Source organism: Ostrinia furnacalis, unplaced genomic scaffold, assembly GCF_004193835.3.
Source record: "Ostrinia furnacalis isolate ACB-3 unplaced genomic scaffold, ASM419383v2 OfSCF4062, whole genome shotgun sequence".
In the NCBI taxonomy this organism is placed as follows: domain Eukaryota; kingdom Metazoa; phylum Arthropoda; class Insecta; order Lepidoptera; family Crambidae; genus Ostrinia; species Ostrinia furnacalis.
Genome location: NW_021134301.1, coordinates 558,199 through 577,652, shown reverse-complemented (window position 1 = coordinate 577,652; position 19,454 = coordinate 558,199). Strand labels below are relative to the sequence as shown.

The 19,454-nt window shown below is 40.1% G+C and overlaps 4 protein-coding genes across 4 annotated transcripts; 2 read left to right on the top strand and 2 right to left on the bottom strand.

The window, feature by feature from the left end:
* The first annotated feature begins 218 nt into the window (after positions 1-218).
* Positions 219-1,203, top strand: RpS26 (ribosomal protein S26). The gene is made up of 3 exons (XM_028312664.1): positions 219-329; positions 517-694; positions 1,006-1,203. Exons 1-3 carry the CDS (start codon positions 327-329, stop codon positions 1,170-1,172), a joined length of 348 nt encoding a protein of 115 aa, XP_028168465.1. The 5' UTR covers positions 219-326; the 3' UTR covers positions 1,173-1,203.
* Positions 1,204-2,224: 1,021 nt separating this feature from the next.
* LOC114358645 (PEST proteolytic signal-containing nuclear protein) lies at positions 2,225-3,791 on the bottom strand. The gene is made up of 4 exons (XM_028312663.1): positions 3,630-3,791; positions 3,322-3,507; positions 2,979-3,240; positions 2,225-2,834 (listed from the first exon to the last, which is right to left on the bottom strand). Exons 1-4 carry the CDS (start codon positions 3,655-3,657, stop codon positions 2,669-2,671), a joined length of 642 nt encoding a protein of 213 aa, XP_028168464.1. The 5' UTR covers positions 3,658-3,791; the 3' UTR covers positions 2,225-2,668.
* Positions 3,792-3,933: 142 nt separating this feature from the next.
* LOC114358644 (CDK5 regulatory subunit-associated protein 1) lies at positions 3,934-7,286 on the top strand. The gene is made up of 7 exons (XM_028312662.1): positions 3,934-4,590; positions 4,710-4,860; positions 4,934-5,148; positions 5,226-5,356; positions 5,873-6,029; positions 6,612-6,739; positions 6,865-7,286. The coding sequence occupies exons 1-7, from the start codon at positions 4,053-4,055 to the stop codon at positions 7,255-7,257; spliced, it is 1,713 nt and encodes a 570-aa protein (XP_028168463.1). The 5' UTR covers positions 3,934-4,052; the 3' UTR covers positions 7,258-7,286.
* Positions 7,287-7,729: 443 nt separating this feature from the next.
* Positions 7,730-18,243, bottom strand: dgo (ankyrin repeat domain containing protein 6 diego). The gene is made up of 6 exons (XM_028312659.1): positions 17,548-18,243; positions 14,873-16,432; positions 14,572-14,694; positions 12,580-12,681; positions 11,836-12,033; positions 7,730-11,050 (listed from the first exon to the last, which is right to left on the bottom strand). The coding sequence occupies exons 1-6, from the start codon at positions 18,241-18,243 to the stop codon at positions 8,321-8,323; spliced, it is 5,409 nt and encodes a 1,802-aa protein (XP_028168460.1). The 3' UTR covers positions 7,730-8,320.
* Positions 18,244-19,454: the final 1,211 nt, after the last annotated feature.

Genomic DNA, 19,454 nt, shown 5'->3' with positions numbered 1-19,454 from the left:
CTATAAATTCAACTTTTAGATAATATTGACTAGCTGGTAGGCTATGAATTCGTTGCTAATCGTATTTGTTCATCGTAGCGTTTGTTTTATAATCGTTTTCTTATGAATTTAGTCGAAGAAGATATTTGCCAAGGAGAGATTAACAATGTTAAATGGCAACACTGTTTCCGGCTTGGCTTGTAAATATGGCTTAAAACACAAAATGCCAATGCTGTGAAATTAGAAAAAAAATTAATACCGGAAACAGATACTCCCTGTCACTTGCTTGTCTATGATCTCGAGCTCTTTTCCGTCTTTCTTCGTTTACCGATTCGGAGGTTAGAAACATGGTGCGTAAATTTTTGCAAATAGAAATTGGTTTATTACCGTGAAATTCAAGCTAGTAATCAAAAGAAGATGTTACGTGTTGTGCGGAATAAATTGGATGGATTATTTCACTGATCATCGATATCAACACGCGTCATTAGTGTTGAGTCGTGTGAGCATGTGGCCTGAAGACTCCTTTTATGTTTTCAGACTCGCAAACGCCGTAATGGAGGACGCGCCAAGCACGGCCGTGGCCACGTGAAGGCCGTCAGATGCACCAACTGCGCCCGATGTGTGCCGAAGGACAAGGCTATCAAGAAGTTCGTCATTAGGAATATTGTCGAAGCTGCCGCCGTGAGAGATATCAACGAAGCCTCCGTATATGCCTGTAAGTAGATCTTCATAAATTACTTTGTTCATGAAATTGCCTGAACAAAAATATATGTGACTATTTATCAAATCAAAGATACTGAAAAACAGAACCCTAACCTATAAAACTAACTTTCTCTAACTCAGCCTTTACAAGATATTTGAAACTAGTAATAATACCAATGATATTATAGATAATATCATTGAGTAATACTAATTACTTCATTCACCTGATAGCAGAACCGTCTGAATGACAAGTAAACTATCTGATACCCTATCAACCAGTTATATCCATAGCACTATTTTAACAATATTCTATTTTGTTTACAGCATTCCAGCTCCCCAAGTTATATGCTAAGCTCCACTACTGCGTGTCGTGCGCAATCCACAGCAAGGTGGTGCGCAACAGGTCGAAGAAGGACAGGCGCATCCGGACACCACCCAAGAGCAACTTCCCCCGCGACATGTCTCGCCCACAAAATGTACAGAGGAAGTAAAAGCTTTGTAATAAATAAGTGAAAACCCAAATATCTTTTATTTTTTATACTATGATAGGCACCCCTGTTGAAAAGTTTAAAATTATTCCAAAACATCACTTATTTTTTGATTAGCTACCATAAAATAACAATTTGGAAAAAATATCCAAACAGTTTGACTATCAAACTACTGGTAGGACTAGATGGAATAAAGGGACAATAATCACTACACACATTACCTACTATTTGACTAATAACTTGCTTTTGAGTACCTACCTATAGTTTCTGGTTGATAGCCAACTATCTTCTAGACCAGTGGTTCTTAACTTTTAAGTCATGAGGGACCATTTTACCAAATTTTTGTCTATACTTGTATATTTTTGGCCACACAATTGGTTATAATTAGTTATTATGTTACAGTCAAAACTCATAATCGGTCAAAACCACTTGACTACAATAATCAGTTAAATGTGGTTTTGACCGATGGCCCTTAGTCAATATCACGACTGATTTTTCCAGTCAAAAGTGATTTGGACCAAGGTGTGCAAGTGCACTTCGTGGACCACTTGGAATCCCTCCAGGGACCACCAGTGGTCCGTGAACCACCGGTTAAGAACCACTGTTCTAGACAATTTATTTCTCAGAAATTAGTTTCCATTACAGAAGCTCAACTGTCTAATTTAATCCAGAGGTAAATATAGTTTTGCCTGCATTGGCCAGATGGGTTAGAGAGAGAGAGTAACATAATGTTTGTAACTAAGCTTATTTAACAAAAAAAACAGTTATAGATCTTTAACCAATGTAATTTAAAATTTAGGTAAAGATAAAACCTTAGACAATATAGATAGGTATCTTATGTCTTTAATAGCAGTAAATAGAAACGGTTCATTCAATATACAGCATAGTACATTATGGTACAAACATAATGATTGTATTAACTTTATAGTTATTCATTATCAATGCAAGAATTCAAATATTATAATTTAGATTAATTAACTCCATAGCAGAACAATTTTAATAATACCAATACAAACAAATGAAGTAAATAACATTCAATACATTTATTTATTTAGAATTTTTGATTTCAAAAACCATGTTTAAAGATTAATGCTCAACATAAGAAGCATGGGTTATCTAATTACATCTAATACAATCTACACAACAAATGTGGGCTTACAAAACCATGTGGTAAAGTTTAAACTACATACTTAACAACTAGTTGTAATGAAAAGTTATAAACAGACTGTTCAAGATGTAAGTACATGTTGAAAAGAAATTATTAAGTTCTATTTTTCAGATAATTGAAATTAAATTGATAAGATCCATTATAGTCAGACATGTTTACAACCAAGTTTACATTTACTCCCCACATAATGATACACTAATACAGGATTCAGACAAAGAGCTAAGTGCAAACTGGAAACACTGAAAGTTAGAGAGAATAGTAAATATAAATCTGTTAGTCACACTCAGCAACAATATCTGAATCCTGCTCTCTAATCTCTAAGCTATGTCTATCAAGGGCCCTTTATCTTGTAGATGGTTTGTGGGAACTTCGGCACAGCTTTGTCATTATTTGTCTCTAGGGCCTCCTTCAAGTTCTTTTCAAATACTTTTTTCGCATCACAGAAACCTTGTTTGGTCTTTCCAAAAGAATTAGGGCCTGCTGATGTAGGTGTTTCTCTGAAAATAATAATTTCAATGTAAGTCAGATGTTAGGCTAAAAAAGTAAAGTACAGAAGAAGGTATACTATGTTCTCTGAAAATAATAATTTCATTTTAAGTCAGATCTTAGGCTACATTTCACACAAAAAAAACAAGTCTCACCTGCCAATGTTCCTCATTCTCATGCGAGCTTCTGCTGGCATCTCTTCTGGTTCATCATCATCATCCGTGTTGAACACAGAAGCAACTGTGGGTTTCTTAATCCCCATGTTGGGCTTTGGAGCACCACCTAGAGTCATTTTGATGGGTTCCTTAGGTTTTGAGAAACCAATGGAGATTTTAGTGATGCGAGGCGGCGGCGGGGGCGCAGGCACTTCCTCGTCAGAGTCTTCCCAATCATTTGAGCGTTGGGGATGTCTTTTGTCTGTAATAAATAGTAGAATTAAAATTTGGCCAAGCTCTATTAACTAACTTAGAAAGACAATTATACAGCAAAATTAAGTACCATCATAGCGTTCATCCTTGTCACGGCTCTTTGAAGATCTTTCAGGGGTGTAGCGACTCCCGCGGGGCTCCGGGGAGTATCGTCTTCGCGGAGAGCGCGACCTCGATCGCGACCTCCTCCTGTCCCGACCGTCCCGCCCACTCTCTCGGTGCGTCCTAGAATCATCACGCGTGGATCGAGACGACCCTGCCAATGCGAAAACACTGGCAAAGATAAATAAAGAGACGTATTTGAGTCACTAAATAAAGATAGCAAAACCAGGTGTCTGAAAACGAAGTTGGCTTTAAAGTTTTATGTCATTCGAATACCTTTGTAATCACTGTAGCGGTCCGTCATGGTGCTTAGTATTTTTTTGTGAGCATTGATGAACAATTGATTGAATCAATGAAGCAAATAATAAAAATGGTAAAATAAATCGATCGATTTGTCAACATTTGACATATTTTTCAGCCGCCATGACTCATGAAACTCTATAGTCTATGCTTATTCGTTTCGTTCGGAAATTGCTTTCCACAAGTTGAACTTGAATAAGTGCATAGACAATAATGGTTTTGCGAGATGAAAATTAAATAATTTCCCAATCACGATTTCAAAACTTGACAGAAACGTCAAGACTGAAAAAAAATAATTACTTGACGTTTGGGAAGAGGTTATGTTTGTGATTTTAATTAGCTCAATATAATTCATTTTAAATTAATTTTAAAGTAAATATTGATTCATGATTCTAGATAATGTTTTTTTTACGCCAAAGCCGACGCTTGATACCACATTTGAACTCTGTGGTACTCAGAAATTGTAGATGTTATTCGGACTCAACAAGATTAGATTCCGTTCGAAATCAAATAAAAAAGGGGCCAGGATTGAAAGAATTTATAGTTGGGTCATCAGAACCTGTTCTTGTAGACCGCCCTCACATACCTTATTTGCCAGAAAATGTTCAAGTTACGTGTAAAAGGAAAGTTTTCTTCGATGTGTATGGATGTCAGATGAATCTCAATGATACTGAAATTGTGTGGTCTATATTGAAGAATGAGGGTTTTGAAAGGACAGAAGTGGAAGATGAAGCGGATATATTTCTTGTGATGACGTGCGCCATCCGTGAAGGAGCCGAGTCAAAGATTTGGTATCGTTTAGATCACTTGAGAGGTTTCAAGCGACGGCGGGAGATGTCTAAGAACAGGGACAAGCCCGTGAAGATCGGTTTACTGGGCTGCATGGCGGAGCGATTGAAAGAGAAGCTGATAGAGAAAGAGAAAGCTGTTGATGTAGGTAAGATTTTTCTTCACAGCAACTGTTACTTTGTCTTATGTAATGAACTAGTCTTATAAAATGGTGTATTATAGTGTAATTTACATCTTTTACATACCAGTTTTTTGTTTTCTCTACAGTTGCAGGCCCAGACAGCTACAGAGACTTACCCAGACTCCTAGCGCTCACAAATAGTGGTCAAACTGCTGTGAATGTGCTACTATCTCTTGATGAGACGTATGCTGACGTTGTACCAGTTCGTCTCAACCAGGACAGTGTGTCCGCTTTTATGTAAGAAAATCTAAACTTATTAACCTGTACAAGTTTTATAATGTGAATCTGACTGTATCTTATTTGTTAACAGTTCAATAATGCGAGGCTGTGACAACATGTGCACATATTGCATAGTACCATTCACCAGAGGCAGAGAGCGTTCGAGGCCAGTAAACTCCATTGTAGATGAGGTTCGGTTACTGGCCGACCAGGGGGTCAAAGAAGTCACATTGCTCGGCCAAAATGTTAATAGTTATAGAGATATTTCACAACAAACTGAGAAGGTTGATACACAAATGGCTAAAGGTAACATTTTCTTTGAAATTACAACAATAAAAAAGTTGGTGGTTAGTTACATGTTTTTGCAATAAATGTTTTTTTAGGATTTAAAACAGTATACAAAAGCAAGAAGGGTGGTCTGAGATTTGCTGATCTGTTGGACAAAGTGTCATCAGTGGATCCTGAGATGAGAATACGGTTTACAGCAGCACATCCTAAAGATTTCCCTGATGAGGTGAGTTGTGGGATAATTATCATAGGTAGTGATGAATTTTCTTTATTTCAGAATATCCCGAAATATTATGTATCTGGTGTAAGATTTACACAGAAATTGCAGTCTCAGTTTTTAATACCTTTGCACAGGGATGCTTAATCTCTGATCAATCCAAAGTTCTCAACTCAATGCATATCCCCTGCAAGTCTTGCTTTATGAGGTCTTAATGGCCCTTTTGTTGAAATGAATATTTTCCTGTGACTGCTGATAATATAATCTGACAAGTAACACCCCATAACTGAAACCAGTGAAAATCAGTGTCTTGGCAGTCACACTGTCAAGATGTTACTGAGTGGGTGACCTTTTATACCGTGTAATGGCTATGCTCACGTGACATTGGCAAACGTGGAAACACAATAGCCACAGAGAAGAAGAAGAAGACCTTTTTTAGCAGCTATGTTTCATTTTTTTGTCTTTTGTAGCTAAAATAAAATTATTTTCTTTCTTTAACTCCATTCTTAAAGTATATCACCTCAGGTGCTCCAAGTGATCTCGGAGCGGCCCAACATCTGCAAGCTGCTGCACCTGCCCGCCCAGAGCGGCTGCAGCGCGGTGCTGGAGCGAATGCGGCGCGGGTACACACGGGAGGCCTACCTGCTGCTGGTGGAGCACGTGAGGAACACTATTCCGGGAGGTAGGTGGGACCATGTTAAAAAGCCTCTATACTAAGCCTGGATTGCACCATCTTACTTTAACTTTCACAAACGTCAAAAATCTGTCAAACTCCATACAAAAATCGTCATAGTTATCGTTAAAGTTAGGTGGTCCAACTCAGCCTAAGATACCCGCGCATTAGACAGTTGTGTACAACACGTGAAACATTTTATTCGGTTGATGCCCGTTTTCTTGTAACGTGAATTTTAAGTGATCCCTTTGAAAACAAAGTGTCATATTGTGTTACCATAGGGGTAACTTAAAAATAAGGGATTGATGGTGAAAACGGGCATAAGGGTAACAATGAAAGTATCAATGAGGGCTACCGCATTTCCATTCACTAGGGTGGCCACTGTAAAGTCCTGTGATCCTGTCACTGCCCAGTAGCGCCATCTAGGGAGCGCGAATACGATAGCCCTCATTGTTGGCGTAGTTCGCGACATAAACAGTTATGAACTATTTTCGTAGTACAAAAGTGAAATCATCATTTTATATATACTGAGCATCCCAAAGAAACCAAGCTACTGTATTTTAGCTCCTATGGTTATTTTGTTTGTTGCAGTGGGCCTGTCAACAGACATGATCTGTGGGTTCTGTGGGGAGACAGAAGAGGACTTTCAAGAGACGCTAACGCTAATGGATATCGTGGACTACAACATCGCTTTCCTATTCCCATACAGCATGCGAGAGGTATAGCTACACTTTATTCTGTATTTTATTGCGTATTAACAATACCTAACTACATCTTACTGAAACAAACATTTGTAAAAAAAAATATGTGTTACACAATAATAAAAATAACATTTCTTTTTCAGAAAACAACAGCATATCGCAGGTACAAAGACGACGTTCCTGAAGAAGTGAAGAAAGAAAGACACAGCCGCATGATAGAGCTATACCGACGTAAATGCCAACTCCTAAATGAAGCTGAAATAGGGAACACTCACTTAGTTCTAATCGAAGGAACCGTTAAAAAAACCGGGCAAGTTCTAGGCCGCAACGAGTTTTATCTAAAAGTAGTTTTTGATCAAGAGGAAATCTTGTCCGAAGATGGAGGCAAAAGACAGGCGAAACCGGGAGACTACGTAGCTGTTAAGATAGTTTCCGCGAAAGCGTCGGTGTTGCAAGGAAAACCACTTTACCACACTAGTATTGGAGATTTCTATAGAGAATGTAGTTGGAGCGACCGAAGTCGAGTTAGATTATAAGAAATGTTGATAATAAATTAATTTGTTACAAACAATGATTTTGATTTAACATTGTTGTTTATCGATTGAGCGTTTCATTGAAACTCGGAAATTTTTGGTCTGAATTTACATTAAAAAAAAATAAACTTAAAATTATAGTAATAAAGGAAACAAAACACAGCTACATTTAGTTTGTGACACTTCAGAAGTGCAGTTTTATTAGAATCGCTCAATCAATACAAAATTACATTACAAAATACACAATGGAACACAATAAATATCAGTTATTTTACATTTAACATACAAAACGTGCTTATTAGCTATTTTACATATAAATAAAACATCTGTCATTATAGCGACTTTGTTTTAAGCACATTCAAGGTACGACTCCCTTTTTTCACTTATTAATTAAATCGCTATATTACAGACCATGCAAAAAATAATAAATCTGGCAATACAAAAATCACACACACGCTCCACACCATTCTTTACAAAACTTATTGTTGAGTAATTCATCAAAAGGACACAAAACTGTTTCGCTTGTGTTTACAGTTTTACACGAGTATACTTTTTATTTCTTACAAAAATATAATAGCCACATGGAAGGTGGTAAGTTTTTTTTTACACATTTTTACACAAAGTAAACAGTAGTTTGCAATATAAAAAGTACTATTTAAATGTGACAGTTAAAATAACTTAAATTAATTGTGATACATGGCATCAATATTAAAAAATAAATTTGTACTTTATTTGTTATGTTTTTGACCCTAAACTACACGTGATCATGTGTTTATGAGTATAAAAGTGAGTATTTTGTACTTATTAATTTTTATCAGTGAGTTTGCTCATGTGACAAAGTGAGAGTTATGTATTTTTGATCTCTTACGATACTAATTAAATCAATAGTTTTCTCATATAATATAATTTTGATATTTTAAAGCCAGATGTAGTTTAGTATTTATTTTTGTTGAATCAAGGCTAGATACTCAGATAACTATAAGTAGTTATATTTGCTTCTAAGCTTGAGTATCAATCCTTATTTAAAATAGAAAAAGGCACTGGAAGGCACAGAAATTCATGTGTTTTACACCAAACTAGAAGCACCTAGTTGTGCACCAACTTTCCCAGGACCCACATTGACTCGCTGCCCTGAAAGGTTATCTGAACACTCCACGTGCCCTGAAAGACTTGGAGAGGGTCCTTGGGAACTTCCATATACTTTAGTACTGTAGCCAGAGTCGTTGTGAGACTCCCTATCTGTTTGACTCTGCGTTTCAGTCAAATGCGTGTTGATGGCTAAAGACTGAAGGCGACTGTGCAGCAAATTGTGGTCGGCCACAGGTTTCCTGGTCATGCCATGTGCATTCCCTCTAAAGTTCGGGTACACTGGCGAATGGTTATCGTAGTAACCGCCGCGAAAGTGGTCGTTCTGGTTCGCGATTTCTATCTCCGTGTTCTGGTCCAAATGGTCGCTGTAGCATTGCGGTATCCGCTCCATTTCCCGCATCATGTGGTCTTGCATCATCGCATCGAAGACCCCGGTCTGGTGGTGGTACAGGGGGTTCCTACTTCGAGCAGGGACCTGCGTGTGAGGGAGGCCGGTTTCATTGTAATCGTACTGCGGCTGACAAGGGTTGTACTGAGGCACGGGGAGACCGTTGTCGATCATGTCCCTGTAAGGCATCTGATGATGTATCTGCCTGTTCGGTATGTCATGGAAGTAGGCGTCCTTAGGTATCATCGCCCGTAAGTCGTGGTTGTACATGTTATTGTGATTCCCCGCGACCTGTGGTGCTGGGGATTGCGACTTGTTTGACATGGTTTCGTAGTTGGGTAATGGTAATGTCTGTAGCAGGTTAGCATTCCGCATGGGTCCGGGCTGGTGCGTGGTTCTGATGGGATTGTCTTCCTCGTCGCTGCTCTCGGAATTGTTCCCGTTGTCTTTAGGTGGGGTTTGGAAAGTTTTCCTCGTTGGGAAGGGTATGAGGTTGTGCAAACTGAATCGTTTACTCTTCGGTGGCTTCTCTTTCAGCACGGGTGCAGGTCGTTGAGGTTGTTGCGGCATCTTTAATATTCCTGGACTCGGCTGAACGTTGACTGGGGCGATCTGTTCGTCTTGAAGTTCGGTGGGAGGCATCTTCCTCGGCAAAGGAATAAGTTCAGGTGATTGACATATCTGCTGGCATTCCACTTGAGCGACTAACTCTTGCACCGACTTTCTCGGTTCTCGAACGATGTTGTTATCTTCTATCGGGTAGTTGCCCTGTTTACGCAGCTTCACGTAGCCGTCTTGAGCTATGTCGAGGGACTTCGGGTTACTCCTCGACAATACGTCAGACATTTCCTTCTCAAGCATAACTCTTTTCCGAATGTCATCAGCTGTTCTTTGAAGAACCTGGCTTTTCCAAACTGGAACGCTCTGTGGGTTATCTTTCTGAACTCTGTGGAGGTTGTCTCCATCTGAATCGCTCGCTTTGTAATCCGACTGTCTGTTGCTACTGCTCGCTGACTTGGCGTTTGATTGCCGACTAGGTGACGCGTAGCGATCATTGTAATCTGGAACCTCTGACACAGGGGATTGTGAGACAGAAATCTTATTCGCTTTTACATGAATTTCTGCTGTGACATTTTGTGAATGACTTTCACGAGCCGGACTTGCATGCGATGTGTGAGGTGATCTAGAAGGTCTAGAACTTGTGCTTGGGCCTGCTTCAAGCTGATCGCTACTTCTCGAGTTTTTAAGTAAGAATTTTCTTCTTGGAGTCGGCGGGGATCTTCTCGTGTCTAAAACCTCAGTACTTTTAGACGTCGGTTTAGTTTCATTTAGATCTTTGGCATTGCTCTCGTAGTGTTCTGCGTTTTTGTTGAAGCTTCTGATCAGCCTGTTTACTCTATTCCACTCTTCAGCGTGCGCATCCAGAAGTTCCAAACTTCTTGTCCTCTTCAATGGAGGAATATCCAAAGAGCCTTTAGGACTGAAATCTAGTTTCCTGACTCTCTCCGATGCTCTGAACATCATGCCCCGCGTCAGCCATTGTTCCAAATGTTTGTGTCTCTCTTTGCACATCGCTCGTTCCGCAGCTACGAATCTCGTCAACTCGGAAATCTGTCCTTGTGTCTTCATTTCTAAATCAGTGACTTTCTGGTCTAATCTTTCATGAGCTCTGTCTATGTGTCTCTTCAGGTCTTTCTTATCGTCATTCAATTTATCCTCCATGTGTTTGAAGAATGGCGCGCAGTAGCACGTGTAGCCAGCGCCTATTGGACCCTTTTTGATGTTTCCGGCCAGATCCAAGTAGTACTGCTCGCCTTTTTTGAGGGGTTCGGTGGGTAACGAGCTGAGTCTTGGCTTGGGGAAGTATTTAGGATCGGGGTAGTAGTGGCAACCGTAAGGGGACCACTGGACAGTCGGGGGCTCTTGTTCAAAATGGACGTTCTTCTTTTTTTTGTCTTTGTTTTTCTTCTTTGCTTCATCGGGCTCGTCCACTCCCCTTTCTTTGCTTTTGTCTCTGTGTTTTTCTTTCTTCTTGGGTTGTTTCGCTACGGGTGTATTGAGAATGCTGATGATTTCTTCTAGGCCCTTTCTCGTGGCGATGTCCCGGGCGGTTTCGCCTTGCTGGTTCTTGAGCGACTTGTCGCAGCCAGCTTCTAGGAGTATCCTGGTCAGTTTCCGCCGGCCCATGGCTGCGGCGATGTGGAGAGCCGTGTCTCCGTTCTTGTTCTGTTCGGAGACCTTGCATTGGGCTGAGATGAGGATTCTAGTGACGCCTGCGTGGCCGTATCGAGCAGCTGTGTGCAGTGAAGTGTCGCCGTACTGGAAGAGACAAAGAACATTTAAGTCATGATTACCTAAGTAAAGTAGTTAGGTACTCTTACTGAGTGATCTAAATAACACCGTCATAGGTTCGTAATTATTGGTGATCTTCGGTTGAATAACGGTGATAAATCTACATTAAGTTAAAGGTGTGTCCAGTTACAACTTTTAGGTAGGTTAAAGAAGGAAATACGTTCTAGGAATTGCCTCTGTCAACTTACGTTGTTCTGTACATCCGGCGCGGCGCGCCCGTCAGTAGGATCTCGCGGCAGGACTGGTTGTGCCCGTTCTGGCAGGCGAGGTGCAGCAACTAGACACTAGGGATGCCTTGTGTACTCACGTTGTTCTGTATGTCCGGCGGCGCGCCCGCCAGTAAGACCTCGCGGCAGGACTGGTTGTGTCCGTTCTGGCAGGCGAGGTGCAGCAACTAGACACTAGTGATGCCTTGTCTACTCACGTTGTTCTGTATGTCCGGCGGCGCGCCCGCCAGTAAGACCTCGCGGCAGGACTGGTTGTGCCCGTTCTGGCAGGCGAGGTGCAGCAACTAAGCTTGGTCCGTGAGCACGTAGAATTCCGTCCAATGACCCCTAGCTACCCATCCTTATCGCTCGCGCGTAATTATATTGCTGTCGCAACTGTGCGACGCGCGCCCGCAGTGAGTGTGCGAGCGCGACAGCAACATAATTACGTGCGAACGACAAGGATGGGCAGCTTGGGGTCATTGGACGGGATTCTACGTGTTCACGGACCAGGCTTTAGACACTAGTGATGCCTTGTGTACTCACGTTGTTCTGTATGTCCGGCGGCGCGCCCGCCAGTAGGACCTCGCGGCAGGACTGGTTGTGTCCGTTCTGGCAGGCGAGGTGCAGCGGCGCAAAGCCGCCCGCGTTGCGCGCGCGCAGGTCCGCGCCGGCCGCCGCCAGCAGCGCCACGCAGCGGCTGTAGCCCTTCCATGCTGCCTCGTGCGCGGCTGTGTTGCCGTGCTGCGGATGGATACATATAATGCAATTTGATTAGGGTAGTTGATGAAACCATTAAATAATCAATCTCAGTCAAGCACGGAGAGAGTACGTCACTGTCTCTGACCAGATGGGGATGAGGCGTCGCAAACAAATGGCGAATTCCCGAGGGCGTCACAGAAAAAAAGTTTAAGAAGCCTTGGTCCTGGTAGTTAATAGGTTTACAAAATTTTGTCCTTCGGGTTCAGTCGCAGTAAGCAAAGACTATGAGTTCCAGCACAAATAAGACTGACGCCGGGTTGGCAGATTATGCACCTACTGGAATAGAACAGGATTTCTCAAAGACGGGTACGCGAACCGCTAGGGTTCGCAATTCGACGGCAGGGAGGTTCGCGACAAGATTTACGTAATGGTGGCCTGATGACTGACAGGCACGTGCGGCGAACCGTAGTGGTAACTAATTAAATGCGGGGGAATTTAATTAGTTACCACTACGGTTCGCCGTCACCTGGAAACTTTAACAGGGGATATTTTGAGATACCCTGGAGTAGAGCATAAGGAGTAGTTTACCACGTGGTCCTGCTTGTTGGGGTCGGCGCCGCGCCGCAGCAGCAGCTGCACCGCGTCCACGTGCCCGTCCGCCGCCGCGCGCTGCAGCGCACTGCATCCATTCTGCAACAGAACATATGTTAACATTACATAACGTTGTAAACCACTGGACGGAACGGGCTAAAATTTGGCATGCAGGTAGATGTTATGACGTAGGCATCCACTAAGAAAGGATTTTACGAAACTCCACCCCTAATAGGGTAAAACGGAATCCACGCGTACGAAGTCGCGAGCGGCCGCTATGTCAGTCAATCAGTCACCTTTGAGTTATACCTATATATTTAGACTAGCTTCGCGCGCGTCCCTGTTTCAAAAACGGGGATAAAAACTATCCTATTCCTTTCCCGGGACTCAAACTATCTCTATGCCAAAAATCAAAATCGGTTCAGTGGTTTAGACGTGAAAGCAAGAGAGACAGACAGACTGACAGAAAGAGTTACTTTCGCATTTATAATATTAGTATAGATTACATAAAATTGTTACTTTGTTTTTGTTGTGGTGAGTATAGGCTGCACCGGTCATCGATCTCTGTGGTTAGATATTGTTTATTGTTCTCACATTTACAAGAAGGAAAGTAAAGCAAGGTTGCCATTTTCATTTACAAAACAAACAAAAACAAACATCCTTTGGTCTTTCAAAAAGTGCGGCAACTGGAATAAAATGGGCGGCAAAGGGTAAAATAAGGGTCTAGTCGATTGACATTTTTTTATGAGCTGTGTAGTCAAGGTATGAAATAAGAACCGTAAAATAGTAAATTGCTTTTGCAGTCGAGTAGATAAGTGCCCGATTACATTAATTACAGCGTAATAAAAAACCTTCAGTTTCAACATTATGCAAAACTTTATTATTGAAAGTTTTAATGAAGTTTCAGAAAACGCTTCACTTCAGCGTAATTTCAAAGGAAATACTAACTTTTACTGTCACATAAACTTATGTAAAACCGCGTAACAGCTGTATAGGATTCATTACATCTTACGTTACTCATTAAAATTTATACGCGGCCATTGAATAGATTTGCGAGGGTCGTAATTGGTCCGGGAATCGGCCGCGTGATTGTGCTCGCGTTGCGTTTGCCCAGACGACTTCATAATGCAAGGGTTTGCCATAATAACGGGCGTAATGAAGGCAGAAATAACGGAAATTACTATCTTACTTCAACTTTAACAAACGACAAGTCTGTCAAACTCCGTACAAAAACGATGGTTAAAGTTAAGGTGGCGCAACTGAGGCTAAGGGTAACGTCTCAAAAGCTTGCAAATTCTGCTAAGCTTTAACATAATTATTTATTTATTTAAGGGTAGTACAGCACAATATCAATTTAGGTTACAATATGTCTTAGTAAAATTTTGTAGGCCAATTATGACTAAGTATCCAACATTTAAAATTTCTCCATAGTTATACCTTCTCAAGTGACAATTTAAAGATTTAAATTACTGAAGGGAAGCTAAAACATCAAATATAATAAAATCTACTTGCACAGAACACTGGCAGAATGACGTAACGTAAAGCTGGTGCCTACAAAGCTTTTCATTAAAGAAAATTTAAAGACTGCTGCCAACCAAGACGATTCGCTTTCCAGCCAAGCCAAGTAATATAATCAGTAAATTGATATGAGCGACATATCGTTAAAATCGAGACGAGAAAGCAAAATGATGTGCTTGCTACATGCGGTAAAATATTTTATCTTTATTCAGTAGGCATAAAGACACCCTGCAATTAAAATCAGATGTATGCCAGCGCCTGAATAATAATAATAATAATAATAAAGCTTTTTTATTTATCCATATTTCAAGTTATTACACATACAATATGATTTTTATTATATTTATACGGATCCCTTTTGGGTAAAAGCCTCCTCCATCTTTTGCCATTTTTCTCTATCCTGCGCGACTTTCATCCAGTTGGTGCCGGCAATTTCGACGATGTCATCTGACCATCGTTTTCGTGGTCTACCTGATTTTCTTTTACCAGCTGGTCCCAGCCATTTTGTTGTTTCTTGTGTCCACCTTCTTTCACTGTATCTGGAAATATGTCCAGCCCACTTCCATTTGAGACGTAGGGCATGTTGAAGGGCATCTGTAAGTTTGGTTTTTTTTCTTATCTCTTCATTCCTGATTTTCTGGATTCTTCTCAGCTTTAGTATGCTTCTTTCCATAGCATGCTGACATGTTGTAATTTTATTTCTTATACTGTTTGTATATGTCCATGTTTGGCTTCCGTAAGTGAGACTTGGTAGGATACAGGTGTCCATTACTATTTGTTTTAGTTTTATGCTATAGTCTCCTTTAAGGATTTCTTTAAGCGCCCAGAATTTCTTCCAGGTACAGTTGATCCTCCGGTCTACTTCGTCTTCATTGTTCTTCGTACCGAAAGATAGTTGTTTCCCAAGGTAGATATATTCATTCACATACTCAATACAGAGACCCGACACGTTTATCTGTTGTCTTAGATGGTTTGTCATTATTTTGGTTTTGTTTATGTTCATGTGTAATCCCACTTTTTTACTTTTGCTGTCCAGAATTTGTATCATTTGCTCTAGCTCGTTTGCTGTTTCTGCAAAAAGGACAATGTCGTCAGCAAATCTGAGATGGTTTAAGTAATGTCCCTGTATCTTCAGTCCTTTTTCTTTCCAATCTATTTCTTTAAATATGCCTTCCAGTACTGCTATGAATAGCTTGGGAGACAATGGGTCGCCTTGTCTGACGCCTCTCTCTATTGTTATTTCTTCCCCTTTATTTTCCAGACTTATGATACTGGTACTTTGCGTGTAGATGTACTTTATGACTTCTATATATTTCCTACTTATTCCACACATGGCGAGCGCTTTCCATATCGAGTTGTGTGATATGCTGTCAAATGCCTTTGCATAGTCGATGAACGCGATATAGAGTGGTCGGTTGTATTCTTTATACTTTTCGAGTATCTGGTCCAATGTATGTATGTGGTCTATAGTGGAGAAACCAGAACGGAAGCCTGCTTGTTCGATTGGTTGGTTGTTATCTATCTTTGCTGATATTCGGCTTAATACAATAGAAGTGAAAAGTTTATAAATGCTGGACAATAAGCTTATTGGCCTGTAGTTTCCAATGTCTGCTGGGTTACCTTTTTTGTATAGGAGTACTATGTTTGAGCAGCACCATTGTTTGGGAGCTTTTCCATTTTCCAGCACCATATTAAACAGTTCGGCAAAATATGGAATCAGAATGGGTGCTCCAATCTTTATAGCTTCATTACTTATGTTATCTGGTCCAGGACTTTTGTCGGTCTTTAGTTTTTTTATATGATGAAATACATCAGTAGTGCTTATTGGTTCCACTTCTACAGGTTCCTCTGTATCCTCAAAAATTGCTGGGTTTTCCTCAGGAGCGTCTTCTAATGGTTTCTTGTATAGCTCTCTGTAAAAAGCAGTTGCATGTTCTATGATATCGCTTCTAGACGTTGTTTCTCCATGTTCGTTTTTAAGTTTTTGTATCCAAACTTTTTGAGTGTTTAATTCTTTGAATGCCCGTTTGGAACTTCTGTACATGTTCAGGTTTTTCTCTATGGTTCTTTGTCTGTGGTTATTGTAATCTTCTTTAATAGCTTTGTTTGTTACCTTGAATATGTTTTTTAGTTCTGTTTTTGTACTTCTGTCTTTATTTTTGGTTGATATTAATTCTGAACGTCTCTTTATCAAGTTCACTGTAGTATCTCTTAGGATTGTTGGCTTTTTCTTAGTTTTCTTGTTTATTTCTATTGTTTGCAGACTAGTTATGATAATGTTTTCCAATATGTCATAGTACATTTGCAAATTGTCGATATGTAAGGCTATAAGCTGTTTGTTTATATTATCTTTTAAATTTTTCATATATGTGGATTTTTCTGTGTCTGATTCTGGTGCTTTTGATTGAGGCTTGAATGATTTTCTGTTCAATTTAAGAGATTTTAATGTAAACGTTGATCTCAATAGTCTATGGTCTGATGGGAATTCTAAATTATTCAGTACTTCTATGTTTGTTATATTTTTTGGTTTGTTACACATAATAAAATCGATTTCATTTTTTACTTTTTGGTTAGGAGACATCCATGTCCATCTGCGACTTTGCTTTTTTTTGAAGTATGTGTTCATAATGGATAACTTTTGTTCGCAAGCATATTGGATAAGCCTTTCGCCTCTTGCATTTCTTTTTCCATATCCGTAATTACCCATTACTAAATTTTCAAGTTTCTTTGGCTGTCCAATTTTTGCGTTAAAATCTCCCATGACTATCACTGTTTTTTCCTCTGATTCATGAGCTTTCCTCATATCGCCATAGAATTTTTCGAGGTCTTCTTCGCTAGCTTTTTCAGTGGGAGCATAAGCTTGAATGATTGATAATGTATGATTTCCAAATCTCAGCTTCAGTACGGCCACTCGTTCTGATATTCCGGTATAGTTGACAATATTTTGTTTAAAAGTCTTCTTAATAATGAATCCCACTCCATGAAGTCCACCTGATACTCCCGTATAGCAAAGTATGAAGTCTTGGTGTTCCTCAATGGTGCAGCCCTGTTTTCTTACTTCACTGAGTCCTATTATGTCATAGTTTATTTTCTTGAGGGCGTGAGATAGTTCCAATAGTCGTTCGTTTGATAGTAGCGATCTTACGTTATAGGTGCATAATCTGAGTTGTTGGTTTCTATTAGGTGGTGTGTGGATGGGTGTAGTTAGTTCATTTGATGACCTCGCTGTATGTTGAAAGTGGGTATATGGAGGGTAGTAGTCTACTTTCCCCACGGTGACTAGCCGGCTTGGGGTGTTGTTTATTGGAGTTTTTCTAAATCCATAGTTTTTATTTTCTATATGGCGGTTCCGGATGGTGGAGGCGGTTAATTGTTTTTTGGGATGTCTGATAGAGAAGAAGCAGATCTCTCGCGTGCAACATAGTTCAATATATTTGGTCTAATTACTTGTTTTGATGGGGCTGTTGTTGCTGTATTTGCAGAATCTTCTGTGTTCCTAGTATTTTGCTTCTTTTGTGGTGCTAATTTTGGTGACTTGCTATCTCTTTTCCTTTTTTCTTTACTTGAGTTGTATGGATGCTTTACTACTAATTTGTCGTATTTGATGTATGCTACGTTTCCTTTTTTCTTTTCTTCATCTACTTTTGACTGTAATTCTTTGCGTGTTATTAGAACGTCTTTCGGGTAATCTTCTTTGACATATATCCCTGAAGGAAGGTTAGCTTTGTTCTTCAAGATCAGGTGTTTCTTCCATGTTGTAGTGAGTGTAACGACGACGGGGCGACATTTGGATGATGGTTTACCAATTCGATAGATATTGCTTATCTCTTGACTGTCCAAATGGGTTCCTGAATCCTGAATGGTTTCTTTAATGTAGTCTATCAGTTCAGTCTCGTTCTTGTCTTTTTCGTTGGAGCCAAAAAAGATAATGTTGTTTTTGCGTTTCTCTTTTTCGATCGAATTGAGTTTCACTTCTAAGTTTGCAACTTTTTGTTTTAGGTTATTATTTTCTTCTATGATTGGTGCTAGCCTATTTTCTAGGACCTCCATTACGTTTGCTGTTAACGCTGTAGTGATAGCTAGTGTTTGTTTATTTAGTTTTTCGTCAAGTTTTGATAGCAAAACTTCCATGTTGATATCCATTTTTCGGAGAAATTTAGTTTCTTGTGAAGGGAACACCGATTATTTTTTGTTGTTGCAACACTGACACTGTCACACTGACAGCAGTTGTCTATGGCGATTCGTTCGTTAGGTTGGCACTACTTCCTGCTTGGTGTACGTTTTTTGACAGATGAGTTTGTTTTGATGAATTGCACTTCTAACTTGCAGAGTTTATTCACTTTTTTAATAAAAATAGCGCAATGTTTTCACTGTCCCACTGTTCGCTGCAATGTTCGTGTACTCGATGCTCATAGTTGTTGACAAATTGAGTATTTTTGTGACGATTATACACAGTTTCGTAGCTATATTTGCGGAGATCACTTTCGTGCGTGCTACTTCTACGACCACCGGAACCGGAAACCTTTACGTAGAGTACATTTTAACTTATACGTAGTCAAAACATCGAAAATACAAAGTGTGATTAAATAAACAACTGTATTTATAAAGTGATGATGATTAGGAATTTCGTGTTATACAATTAAGACAAAAGGTACTGATAGTACTCCCTTAGTTTATACAGTTGAAAACTTAGCTAATCGAATCTACGCAACTCTATTTCCACCAAAAAATGGGTTTTCTTGTTCCACTTTCGGCAAGTTATAGATCCAAACTTTCCACTGTAACGAATAGCCTTAAGGGCCATAGCAGACATGCAACTTTTAGCATCGGCGATCGGCGATTTTGTGACCGTATCGATGAAGCATCGCGATTTTGCGAATTCATGCGTTCAAATCAATCAAATCAAATCAAACCATTTATTTGTAAAAGATAGGTAAATGTGGAATAAAGGTGGTAAATATAATGGGAATCGGTATCAGAATCGCGCGTTTGGCAACTCTACCCAGGGCCGTCTTTAATCTACTAGTGGCCCTGAGCACATAAGGATTAAGGGAGGCCCTTCTCACCTGGAGAAAGATCTTTTATGAGAACAGACGGGGGCCTCCTCGATCGCAGGGCCCTGGGCACGTGCCCAGAGTGCCCAGTGGGAAAGACGGGCCTGACTCTACCTATGCGTCAAGCTTCCGAAAAGCGACTCAATCGCCGTGATTGACTTTTTAAGTGTGCGGTATGAAATGTTCGATTTGATTCAGATTCTAAAAAGCTGCTAAAGCGCTGAATCTGAAAGTAGCATTTGTGCTGTGGCTCTAATCGAAAAGTCTTGGTGCCTAATAAATACAGTGGATAGGGTGAAT

Excerpts from the sequence above, each read along its gene's own strand:
- RpS26 (XM_028312664.1), top strand. Across the intron at positions 695-1,005 it reads CGAAGCCTCCGTATATGCCT|CATTCCAGCTCCCCAAGTTA; the intron begins GTAAGTAGATCT and ends TTTTGTTTACAG.
- LOC114358645 (XM_028312663.1), bottom strand. The coding sequence starts at position 3,657 with ATGACGGACCGCTACAGTGATTACAAAG. Across the intron at positions 3,508-3,629 it reads CCGCTACAGTGATTACAAAG|GGTCGTCTCGATCCACGCGT; the intron begins GTATTCGAATGA and ends TCGCATTGGCAG. Across the intron at positions 2,835-2,978 it reads AGAATGAGGAACATTGGCAG|AGAAACACCTACATCAGCAG; the intron begins GTGAGACTTGTT and ends TATTATTTTCAG.
- LOC114358644 (XM_028312662.1), top strand. The coding sequence starts at position 4,053 with ATGTTTTTTTTACGCCAAAGCCGACGCTTGATACCACATTTGAACTCT. Across the intron at positions 4,591-4,709 it reads AGAGAAAGCTGTTGATGTAG|TTGCAGGCCCAGACAGCTAC; the intron begins GTAAGATTTTTC and ends TTTTCTCTACAG. Across the intron at positions 5,357-5,872 it reads CTAAAGATTTCCCTGATGAG|GTGCTCCAAGTGATCTCGGA; the intron begins GTGAGTTGTGGG and ends ATATCACCTCAG.
- dgo (XM_028312659.1), bottom strand. The coding sequence starts at position 18,243 with ATGGATATCAACATGGAAGTTTTGCTATCAAAACTTGACGAAAAACTA. Across the intron at positions 16,433-17,547 it reads CAACAGCCCCATCAAAACAA|CTTATAGCCTTACATATCGA; the intron begins GTAATTAGACCA and ends ATAAACAAACAG. Across the intron at positions 12,682-14,571 it reads AGCTGGTAAAAGAAAATCAG|AATGGATGCAGTGCGCTGCA; the intron begins GTAGACCACGAA and ends GTTCTGTTGCAG.